This window comes from Perna viridis, chromosome 13 (genome assembly GCF_037379345.1).
Source record: "Perna viridis isolate PV_CMFRI_1.1 ecotype Kerala chromosome 13, ASM3737934v1, whole genome shotgun sequence".
Taxonomy (NCBI): Eukaryota; Metazoa; Mollusca; class Bivalvia; order Mytilida; family Mytilidae; genus Perna; species Perna viridis.
Window position 1 is genome coordinate 30,632,044 of NC_142457.1, and position 12,871 is coordinate 30,644,914.

General features: G+C 34.6%; 1 protein-coding gene across 2 annotated transcripts in view; it reads left to right on the forward strand.

The window, feature by feature from the left end:
• Positions 1–8,679: 8,679 nt before the first annotated feature.
• LOC148600308 (uncharacterized) overlaps positions 8,680–12,871 on the forward strand; it is a 65,545-nt gene continuing 61,353 nt past the window's right edge. The window contains exons 1-3 of one of the 2 annotated variants that reach the window (XM_088557827.1): positions 8,680–8,786; positions 9,342–9,478; positions 11,852–11,994. In XM_088557827.1, the coding sequence (XP_088413953.1) occupies positions 9,442–9,478; positions 11,852–11,994 (180 nt within the window). In that variant the 5' untranslated portion in view covers positions 8,680–8,786; positions 9,342–9,441. Of the gene's footprint in view, positions 8,830–9,341; positions 9,479–11,851; positions 11,995–12,871 lie in introns of both variants that reach the window. The other variant, XM_088557828.1, reaches the window with a different exon arrangement.

Here is a 12,871-nt window from a genome sequence, read left to right on the forward strand (position 1 = left end):
AAAAATCAGGTATGGGAAATTTTATGCAATTTTTCAAATATTTTCCTCAATTATTTTCTCAAGAAAAACAGTATTTCGCTCAAACAGACGTCATGAAGGGCCGACGGTCAGTGTCTGGGACAAATGTGTTTTATGACTGAAAATATCTATTATTTTCGTCCAATTTTCACTGAATAATCATTCATCTATTATTTGTGCACATCTATGAACGATTTTGGTAACCTTGGCTCCCTTGATTACCCTTTCTCACTCAATGTTAATCTCAGACGACGATCGACAGACTTTTCAAAAACTGGACATGATTTTCAACACTCAGACTGGTTGCCAGCGCCAGATATCGTAACCTTGGCCGAGTTCGATTGTCCCCTGCAGGCTACTTCAGTCTAAGTAATAAATCTTACCCAAAGTTTATTAATTCTGGTTCGCTGCTAATAAACTCTCTCGCATTTAAACCTCAATCTGCTTCCTTTTTCGTTCTTCTGCTTTCCCGCTAACTCTACATACGACTTCCGCTGACGCGGATCAGACTACGAACCATCTTTATAAAACCGGACTTGTTCCGCAATACTACAGGTTACAGACCACCAATTCAACCAATGAGCATTTGGAACGTACGCAAAAATAGTCCTACGCAGAAATTACCCCTGTTCCTCATAGTGCTGTGAAAAAAGTTCTCATCTTATTTTAAAAATTTAAACAGTTTCTGAAAGGAAAAACATTTCTGTACATTTTATAGGCGCATTTTGCTTCTTGTGATGTGAAGCCTAATCTCCATAATGATTTTTAAATATACCCCTATCTTATGAAAACACTTGGATTTCCCATGCTATTTATAGACCCTTCACTTCCGGTGACCCGTACTGCACTGCAAGTCTGCTAACCCCACATGCCATTCTGAGGATTGTGAGCTGACATATGTAGAATCATGCTGATATATAGTCCTCTGCAGGTTAAAGTTAAGGTAAAGTCCAGAGAAGCCATTGAATATTGTGAAATTAGCATAGAAGCCTATGGGAAGTGGAATTAGTGGTTTTTAGCCTACAATGCGATTGAGAGCCAAACCAGTCTTTGAAAATATTTGCTAGTTTCGGTATTTAAATACAAATCATCATAGCTTTTCCAAGACAGGGTTGGCCTTATAGTCTGCAGTATGGCGCCCAGATGTTTACGAAAATTACGTTATCAATATTACCCATAATTCTCTGGTCATAAAAATTGCAAAACGAAAACGAACCGAAACGATAATAATGAATCGAAACGAATCATACGATGAATTGAATCAAATCGTTATAAAAACATAATTAAACTATTCAAAATGAAACATAATGAAGCGAAAGTAAAGGCAACAAAAGAAATCTTTTAAGACGTTTCGCTAATTATACAAACCATAATAAACGAGTGCCGGGCAGTTCGACCCAAAGACATTTCGGACCATGACAACCAATAATTCCTTATGAATGCCGGACATTTCGGCCATTAGACATATCACTATGACAATTAGTATAATGCTTTAGGAAAAATAAATATCATTACAAAATTTACCATACTTGAAAGCTATAAGTATAATATATCCAATCAGAGCTGACAAAAATTACCAAAGTTGTTTTTAATGTTTCTTCGGGAGTGTTCAAAGGTTTCACCTTCATCGTATTATAATATTATTCATGATTTCAGAGCTTGGATTGATATAAGACTTTAAGTCTTGTTTCTAAATCCTGTGATTAATTTGCTATTGTTCGATTCATTCTATTGTTTTGGTTTGATGTTAAAATATGCAAATTAGTTCATAAATATTTTTAAACTAAGGCAGTTCCTATGATATGGATTTTTATCCCAATATCATATGTATGTATGTAAAATAGTACAAAGATTTTTTGTAATACACCATGGATGGCTACCTCTGTCATGCAGGTAATGATTGAAGTTCCCTAAGAAAACAAAACCACAAAAAAGAGAAAAAAAACGGTTACTTCCCTTTTCAATGAATTCAATGCTTTCTATGTAATTTATTTTTCTTTAACCGTCGCAATTAATCAAAAATCAACATTCAGTTTTGAGAAAGAATGCATTTGCGATATATGAAATGGACTAGTAATTTTTAAGCTGTAGTGACTGACACTTATATAAACATTAACATCTCTAGCGAGGTTTAGCCAGCTCCGATCTTCAGATTATGATGATTGATATCGTGGAAATATTGTCATTGTAAACATTCTATAGACCATCATTCTTTTAATTAGTTCTGCATATGTTAAGGTTAAAGTTAGGATTTTGATTCATTCTGTAACTAATCGCAGATCGTTAGAGATGTAGAATAAAGATAGTAGTAGCCACATTATTTTCTTTCCATATGTAGTATAAGATACCACATAAGCAATATTTGTCATGTGCCACCCACTGCCTGGTTTTTGCCTAGACACCCTCTTTATCGAACTGATATCCTAGAATCGATTTGAATTGAATGCTTCTGTCCGATATACTTCTTACAATTGTACTTCTGGGATAGGGTCATGTTGCTACAAGATTGAAGTCATCACCACAGAAATTTTATGGTTATCATGATCTCGTTGATCGTTACGGGTGTATTCATCTGCACCGTGAAAACTGAATTGTTCAACTTGTCATAGTTTGCTTTTCCTATTTCGTCTACCCCGGACTTGACCTAAGTTTATAAGCAACTCTGCGGGTGTTAATGTCTAGAAAATACATAGGACGCTTACCATACCGGTATACCTAGTCCGTGCTCCCATGCAGTTTTTAGTGGAGTCTGAGTTGCTCATTTCCTTCAAATTTGTTGCTTTGTATGTGTTATTTTAGTTACTTTGCGTTCTTTTTTTTGTATTTGTCTGTTTTCCGTTTCTGGTCTTTCTCCCTCGATTACACAAGTACATACTTTTGATTCCGCTAGGATCTTGTTCCGTTTTTGCTGTTGTTTTTCGTTGTTTTTGTTTGCGACAGAAATGTAAAAAAAACAATCTACTTGGCCTGTATTTCAATTTTCTGAATGACCTCAAAATCTCTGCATGTATCCGCCCCTGGTAGGGTTAGCTGGAACTGCACTTTCTGGTTGACTTTTTCAGAAATTGAACGGTAACAGAAGCTAACCATAAGCGTCCCGGGAGCCTCTAGTTTGGAAATTCGAATGCACTTTGTTTGGGCTGAGATGAAATCTCTGCTCTTACTAGGGCATCTCTTAGGCTCCTAGGTCTACGGAATGCCAGGACCGGGGCCCCCGGAAAGAGCTTGGAGAGCTTGGGATGTTTTTGAATGTCTTTCGAATTTGAATGCAGTAACTGCGAGAGTTTCCCAAAAGCTGGATGGTATGTAAGCACAAAAGGGACCCTTTTTGTACTTTTTCTTAGGTTTGTACTCGAGGAGATCTTTACGGCTGATTTTGTTAGCACGTTCAAATCTATATCTGTTGATTTATAGCCACGCGATAACAAATGACCACGGAGTTCATCTAGACGTTTGTTGGTGGTATCGTCAGAAGAACAAATACGCCGAATTCGAAATGCCTGACTGTATGGTATGCTTTTAGTACAATGTTTTGGATGACAACTATTGGGAGATAAGTATTGGTGACTATCAGTTGGTTTGCTGTGAAGATCAATGGACATTTCCCCGTCTTTTACAAACGTAGTAGTATCCAAAAAATGTGATTTTAGTGTCAGAAATTTCATGGGTGAATTTGATTGATGGATGAACATTGTTGGCATGTGTGATAAAATTGTCTAAATTTTGTTTCGACTCAATCCATTTCATGTCAACATCATCGATGAATCGAAACCAAGAGAGGGGTTTCGATAAAGATGTTGAGATTATTTGATTTTCTAATTTACCCATGAAGATGTTAGCATACGAAGGAGCCATTTTCGTTCCCATAGCTGTACCATTGATTTGGAGGTAGTGTTCGTCGTTGAAAGTGAAGTTGTTACATTTCAAAACTATAGTGAGTAAATTAACTAGGCAGTCGGTAGGGGGGTCCAAAATATCTCATGATGCCCAAGCTTCTCTGCAGGCTTCTATACCGTCATCGTGTGGGATATTAGTATAGGCTAAAAACCACTAATTCCACTTCCCATAGGCTTCTATGCTAATTTCACAATATTCAATGGCTTCTCTGGACTTTACCTTAACTTTAACATGCAGAGGACTATATATCAGCATGATTCTACATATGTCAGCTCACAATCCTCAGAATGGCATGTGGGGTTAGCAGACTTGCAGTGCAGTACTGGTCACCGGAAGTGAAGGGTCTATAAATAGCATGGGAAATCCAAGTGTTTTCACAAGATAGGGGTATATTTAAAAATCATTATGGAGATTAGGCTTCACATCACAAGAAGCAAAATGCACCTATAAAATGTACAGAAATGTTTTTCCTTTCAGAAACTGTTTAAATATTTTAAATAAGATGAGAACTTTTTTCACAGCACTATGAGGAACAGGGGTAATTTCTGCGTAGGACTATTTTTGCGTACATTCCAAATGCTCATTGGTTGAATTGGTGGTCTGTAACCTAAAGAGTCACTTTTTGTCTTAGAAAAAATAAATAACTATACAGGTATCTTCCTACACACATACTGAATGCATTTGCAAAGTTTCAGTGAAATGTGACAAGCACTTTTTTAAATATTTGATTTTTAAATATAGGGTAACCAAGTTGTGCGAGCAAAAAAGTGACAATATTCTACCATACTTAAATGCATTAAATATTTGCAAAGAACTTTTTCTGCCTTTTCAAATAAAAAATATCAATTACAACTTGTTTTTTTAACAATATTAATGAAGAAATAGTTTTAAAAGTAATCATTTTCTGAGAAATTGGTCTATTTTTAAAAATTTATTTCTGACATGCCTCCCGCTTTTTCTTGATCACATGTCAAAAATCCTAAATCTTTAAATTTTCACAAAAGGTGATATATTTGGCTTTAAATTTGTAAATACAGTGTTTTCACATTAAAACATGACCAGTAAAGGGCACCTAAAGCAAAAAAAGTGCTCAATAATGGATTTTCCATGTTGCCATAGGGGAATGCTTATATGGCCTTAACCGCAGTAATGAAAGTGAGTTTTTCCTCATTTCTAACCTAATTTTTGCTCAAATCTACACAAAACTTGATTTCAAGTGCTTATTACCACCATATTTAGGTAAATATAGCCCTCAAAGTTTAATATTTGATATTTTTACTAAACTTTCTACACTTTTTACAAGATAGGACATAAAAATCAGCCAAAAAGACCAATTTTCCATAATTTGGACCTATAACTTAAAAAAATGCATATTTTGAAGGATTTTTGTAGTGTATTCCTCTCATGGCAAAGTTCACAAGATCTTCAAGTAGTTTAAAGCTATTTCAAGAAACTTTTCATTTTGCCATTGCTTCATCTTTAGGCTAAAAACCACTAATTCCACTTCCCATAGGCTTCTATGCTAATTTCACAATATTCAATGGCTTCTCTGGACTTTACCTTAACTTTAACATGCAGAGGACTATATATCAGCATGATTCTACATATGTCAGCTCACAATCCTCAGAATGGCATGTGGGGTTAGCAGACATGCAGTGCAGTACTGGTCACCGGAAGTGAAGGGTCTATAAATAGCATGGGAAATCCAAGTGTTTTCACAAGATAGGGGTATATTTAAAAATCATTATGGAGATTAGGCTTCACATCACAAGAAGCAAAATGCACCTATAAAATGTACAGAAATGTTTTTCCTTTCAGAAACTGTTTAAATTTTTTAAATAAGATGAGAACTTTTTTTCACAGCACTATGAGGAACAGGGGTAATTTCTGCGTAGGACTATTTTTGCGTACATTCCAAATGCTCATTGGTTGAATTGGTGGTCTGTAACCTAAAGAGTCACTTTTTGTCTTAGAAAAAATAAATAACTATACAGGTATCTTCCTACACACATACTGAATGCATTTGCAAAGTTTCAGTGAAATGTGACAAGCACTTTTTTAAATATTTGATTTTTAAATATAGGGTAACCAAGTTGTGCGAGCAAAAAAGTGACAATATTCTACCATACTTAAATGCATTAAATATTTGCAAAGAACTTTTTCTGCCTTTTCAAATAAAAAATATCAATTACAACTTGTTTTTTTAACAATATTAATGAAGAAATAGTTTTAAAAGTAATCATTTTCTGAGAAATTGGTCTATTTTTAAAAATTTATTTCTGACATGCCTCCCGCTTTTTCTTGATCACATGTCAAAAATCCTAAATCTTTAAATTTTCACAAAAGGTGATATATTTGGCTTTAAATTTGTAAATACAGTGTTTTCACATTAAAACATGACCAGTAAAGGGCACCTAAAGCAAAAAAAGTGCTCAATAATGGATTTTCCATGTTGCCATAGGGGAATGCTTATATGGCCTTAACCGCAGTAATGAAAGTGAGTTTTTCCTCATTTCTAACCTAATTTTTGCTCAAATCTACACAAAACTTGATTTCAAGTGCTTATTACCACCATATTTAGGTAAATATAGCCCTCAAAGTTTAATATTTGATATTTTTACTAAACTTTCTACACTTTTTACAAGATAGGACATAAAAATCAGCCAAAAAGACCAATTTTCCATAATTTGGACCTATAACTTAAAAAAATGCATATTTTGAAGGATTTTTGTAGTGTATTCCTCTCATGGCAAAGTTCACAAGATCTTCAAGTAGTTTAAAGCTATTTCAAGAAACTTTTCATTTTGCCATTGCTTCATCTTTAGGCTAAAAACCACTAATTCCACTTCCCATAGGCTTCTATGCTAATTTCACAATATTCAATGGCTTCTCTGGACTTTACCTTAACTTTAACATGCAGAGGACTATATATCAGCATGATTCTACATATGTCAGCTCACAATCCTCAGAATGGCATGTGGGGTTAGCAGACATGCAGTGCAGTACTGGTCACCGGAAGTGAAGGGTCTATAAATAGCATGGGAAATCCAAGTGTTTTCACAAGATAGGGGTATATTTAAAAATCATTATGGAGATTAGGCTTCACATCACAAGAAGCAAAATGCACCTATAAAATGTACAGAAATGTTTTTCCTTTCAGAAACTGTTTAAATTTTTTAAATAAGATGAGAACTTTTTTCACAGCACTATGAGGAACAGGGGTAATTTCTGCGTAGGACTATTTTTGCGTACATTCCAAATGCTCATTGGTTGAATTGGTGGTCTGTAACCTATAGAGTGAAGTGACATCAAGGGAGACCAGAAGTGTTTCGGGAGGTAAAGTATTCATTGATTCCATTTTCCTAAAATAGCCCGTGGTGTCTTTTAAATATGACGGGAGCTTTTGAACAAGGGGTCAGAAATTTCATGGGTGAATTTGATTGATGGATGAACATTGTTGGCATGTGTGATAAAATTGTCTAAATTTTGTTCCGACTCAATCCATTTCATGTCAACATCATCGATGAATCGAAACCAAGAGAGGGGTTTCGATAGGTCTTGGTCTAAGGCTGGTACAGCACTACTTGCTATACATCAATACGCCGTACTACTATATTTGGACTTTTTATTTTTTTTAAATTGTCTTCCAAAGTTAATTGTAACTTTGATAAAAAGACCCTCTTTGTTATTTTCATTCAGGCTCCTCATCAGTTGCTTATGTGAGCCTTTGATAAAGGTACAATCACCCACAGCGTACGCGATTCAGCTTCTGAATCTGTTTTGATCTTGAACTTTGTGAGTTTTATGCTCGTTAAGTTTTGTAAGTTTTATGCTCATATAGTTTTATGAGTTTTATGCTGAGGAAGGATATCTGTTATCCGAAATATTCAATTTAAATTTTACCATCTTCTGGTGATGTTAAACATATTTAGACGTTTATTTAATTTATTGTTATGTTTCGTATCGTTTTTAACGATCAATCACCCCGTAAGAGTGATTGTTGACTATTATTTAGACGATTATTATTTATTAATATAGCCTATAGCCTAGCTGGTCGAGTGGTCTAGGGCGCTGGACTTTGTGCAGGCGGTGTTGCCATAGATGTCACAGCGGTACGAGTTCGAGTACCGCGGAGGAAACGACCAAAAATTTGCATCGCAAATTTGACAGTTCTAACATCGTTGGGAATTTTTCAGACCTTTCTATACATTTACATATCTTCCCTGTATCAATTTGATCCGATGGAGCAGTGTAGCGAATAGAGTCGTCACATTTTGAGACGTTGTATAATATTGATTTGTTATGACATGCATCAATAATTTGATCCTCTATCCTACATAATAACATCTAAATGAACTGTCCCGTTCTACCATACATCGTGTACTAAGTTACAGCCCTAGACTAATCCTACGAGGAGGAATGACCCGGCCAGCGAAAGCTGTATTTTATATATAACTTAGCTGGTCGAGTGGTCTAGGGCGCTGGACTTTGTGCAGGCGGTGTTGTTATAGATGTCACAGCGGTACGAGTTCGAGTCCCGCGGAGGGAACGACTAAAAATTTGCATCGCAAATTTGACAGTTCTAACATCATTGGGAATTTTTCAGACCTTTCTATACGCTTACACATCTTCCCTGTATCGATTTGATCCGATGGAGCAGTGTAGCGAATAGAGTCGTCACATTCTGAGACGTTATATATATATAAAGGTTCGGATAGAAGTGCGTGTCCGTTCTGGAATCGTTTCGGATAATGAGGTGAAGGTCAATGTTTCTGTTACGTCACTGACGATTTCCTGTTGTTAGACGTTCATGGGCCGAAGAAATAGAAAACAGACATGTGCTAGGATAAATATACATCAATAGAGATGCTGTAGGTGGCTTTTGTAAATGTAGCTGTATCTGAATTTATGCATGTAAGCAGGGCGTGTATTTTTGCAATTTAATTAAAGTATCTGCCGTAAGTCGACGTTTGTTGATCCAGACCAGTGTGAGTATCAACCCCCAACCCCCCTTTAAGTTCAAAGTACACTCCATGTTTTGGGTGAACTCTCAAGTACAATTTTGCTTTTTGGTAAAGTCCAATCACCATAATTGGGCTCTTTTAGTATATTAGGTATACTAACTCAAACTAAGCCTGTGGCCAAAGCGTTATTTGTTCGATTCAGTTTCCGATCTGTCAAGACGACACTAATGATACTTATATTGAATATTTCACTTTCCACTGTTTATCATGTCTTATTTTTGTCTTTGATTAATTATTAAACCAGTGAAAAAAAAACAATTTTCAATCTTGAATCTTAATACAGCTATAAAACTGTCCAGTCAACAAGTTCAGCAGTATTTTGGAAAAAGGTGTGGTTTGGATTGACAAGGCCTAACTTTCATTATTTATTCATTCTTGGCATTAGATTCTTTCTGATTTCAGATTGGAGCTACAGTAACAAGTAATAATTTAGAATATTTGCACAAGTCAGATGTAATGCACAATGTAATTTGATGTTGGCCTGATCCATTTACCTGTAGAGATGCCAGGCACTAGGAGAAATGCTATTCAAAAACCTGGTAATACATGTATATGTCAGAATTTCCTTTAACCCTCCTCTTTTTATTTAAATATAAATGTCAGGTTCAATGATGGTATACATTTGTATAAGAAAATGAATCCAGAATGAAACTAGGTACAAAATGTAGGTATAACATGCACAATTGAACCTGAAAACTGTCAGAAGCACTTCAAGGTCAGTACTCCAATAAGTAAAAATGATGAAGGTTGCAGGATCAGAGGAAATTCAGGCGAACGTAAAGCTATTAAGGTTATACAAACTGAACATACTTCAATGTAAGTACTTAGCTGATACATTTAAGGCGGTAGACCTAGGGTAAGGGCAGTTTTTCTGAAGGTTCATCGGACCGTTGGATATCACTGGTAAAATGTGACCAGGGATTGACACTAACAGTCGCCCGTGGCGACTTAAATTTTTGCTGGGCGACGATAATAACCATTGTTTGTCGTCCGAGTGGCGACCCAAAATTTTGGTACGTGGTCGGGTTTGTTTTCCGGTTTTTAGGCATACCGGAAATCGCAACTGGTTGAATTTTGTGTACAAATACAAATAATAAATACCAGTTAGTAAAGACCATGGTAAAGACAGGGAAATAAATAGTTTATTCCATAATACTTTTAAAATCTCTTGAAAAGAAATGTATTTTCAAACAATTACACATTAAACTAATATTCTGAAAAATTTTCTAGGCGCCTAACTTTTTTTCTGGGCTCCTAGATTTTTTAACTTAGGAGCCCGGGTGGCAACCAAGATAAAAAAGTTAGTGTCAATCCCTGGTGACAGGAATGGTAAAAAAATCTGGAACACCAGACCTGAAGTCTGGAAAATTTCCGATATTAGTCATTCTTGATTCAGGTTAAAATGGCCGGTAGAACTTGGTTTGGTCCTGAAAATAGTATGCCAAAGCATATCAAGCTTTCAATTGAAACAGAATGAAATCATTCCAAGTTACTTTGATGCTACATGAGATTGAGGTAAAATTGCTCAATACAAATGTTCCAATGATTTGTAAGAGTTATGTCCCTTACGTTAGGTTTTTCTCATTAAGTATGTAATTGTTTTATCAGAAATATGGAAGGGCATCCTTTCTACTTCTACTGATTAACTGTAAAGTGTAAAGTAATGAAAAATTGGTTAAGTTTGTCATTAAATATCAAACTTATGATTTTTTCAGGATGCAGTTGTGGCTTTAATATTTAAACATTTGAATATTATTTATATTATTTGATGTCATAGAAAGTATTGCATTATTAAATACCCTGCAGATGTGTGCTCCAATGATGAGTTAAGAAATTGTCTTTGTAAGAATCATGCAAATTCTGTAAAATATAATACACCTAAAAAAAGGCTACATATTTTAATATTTTTTATTTATTATAATTATTCATTCCAATGTGTCTGCTCTTAGGAGATAATCAACATGGAAAATCCAATAGTTTATATTATGTTTTAGTGTCATTTACAGACTCGTCTGAATATAGCTGAAATATTGCTGCTCGGATGTTAAACCCCAACAAACAAACAAAAACAGAGTTATCTACCTTTTTTTTAATTCTACAGTGCATTCTGTGAGATTGTTTTTTTCCTATTTATGAACAAGGATTATATTAAAAGCCACATGTTACTTTCTGTTTACTATGACATTTTAAACAAAATATCAAAAATGAAAATATGTAGTCTTCCCGAACATGAATCAGAATTTGCATGATTCTTATGTGGAGTGCTATTTAATAATTAAGTTTCACATGTACCGGTGTGTGAAAATAACTTTGTTTTAATTTCATCTCTCTGACCATCTTCCAACAAAAAAGTAACAACACTTGACTCTTGTGATCTACACCTTAGCATGTCACTAATTATTTGGAATGTTAATTCATCAATCATTTATCATTTATTTGAAAAAAAAAACAATGAATTGTTCAGAAAATCTATATGAGAAATAGGATGGTCAAATTGTTGTAAATTTATAACCAAAACATATTTTTTTATACTGAGAAAGCTTGGAGATAAAACATGCTCAGAAGAAATGGAGATTCAACTTGTGCACTTGTTAGCAATTATTGGCACTTATGATAACTTTTTAATCGAGTGATGGAAAAAATTTTGTGCCTAATAATGTGTAAATTATATGTTGAGGCCTAAAAAAAGAAATATGTGTTTCCAGTAACCTGACCAAACCAACCCTAGTTTGTAATCAAAATTGCAAAATGTCTGCACTTGGAGACTAAAAAACTACTGAAGTGTTTTGAGCTTCGAGAAAAAAAAAACCTACCTACCTACCTACCCTAATTTTGAAGAGGGTGTTACTTGAAACATATATTTTTTTTAGGCCTGAGTTCTTGCTAGTAATATTTTTTTGTTGTAAATTCAGGGAAGTTAGGTTATAAGGATGATTTGGTATCCCCGACAGAGATGGAGAAAAGATTGAAGGCTAGGCAAAAATGGAAAAGACGCCAACCCAGTGTTACGAGCATTGTAGAAAATGCTGTTAAAAATTCTGCAGACCCATCTAAGGTTAGATGCTTTTGACATTGGAGTTGTTTTCCACACTGACCCGATTTATAAGTGGGAGGGTTGTGATCACACCCCAGACCACATTTTTGCATCTGTCCCAAGTCGGGAATTTTTAGCCACTGTTAGTCTTGTTTCATTTTCACTTTCAGTTTTCTTTTGTGATGCTGGAGTCTATCAGTGCAACTATTTCACTGTACCTTTGTATAATGAATATTTTTGTTTCAAAATAGGTAAATTTGTGAAATGATGCAGCTGACTCTTTATAACTTATAATTTACGCAAGGATGTCTTGAATTATTCATTTCCGTGTACTCAGAGGGTTTTCTATTCCTAACAGAGTTTCAATATGGAATAAATTTGTGAAATGATGCAGCTTACTCTTTCTAACTTATAATTTACGCAAGGGTGTCTTGAATTATTCATTTCTATATACACAGAGGGTTTTTTAATTCCTAACAGAGTTTCAATATGGAATAAATTTGTGAAATGATGCAGCTGACTCTTTCTAACTTATAATTTACACAAAAGTGTCTTGAATTATTCATTTCTATATAATCAGAGGGTTTTTTTTATTTCTTACAGAGTATCATATTGCACTTATAGGCTATTTCATTATGATAGATGTTATTGATTTGAACTATCTTCACCTATTTGTATGCAATATTAAGTGTAAGAATCAGGCAGTGGGTGAAACATGGTATTGACTAGTTGCACCATCAGAATCAAGGAAAACAGACAACATTTGGCAAATTGAGTTATGATTTCATTGAAATGAACAGATAATGAACATTTTTTTGAAAAGTTTTTGAGCATATTGTCAAGTAATTTTATTTCTTTATTTTATTCATCAATATCTTCATATATATGTATATACTGC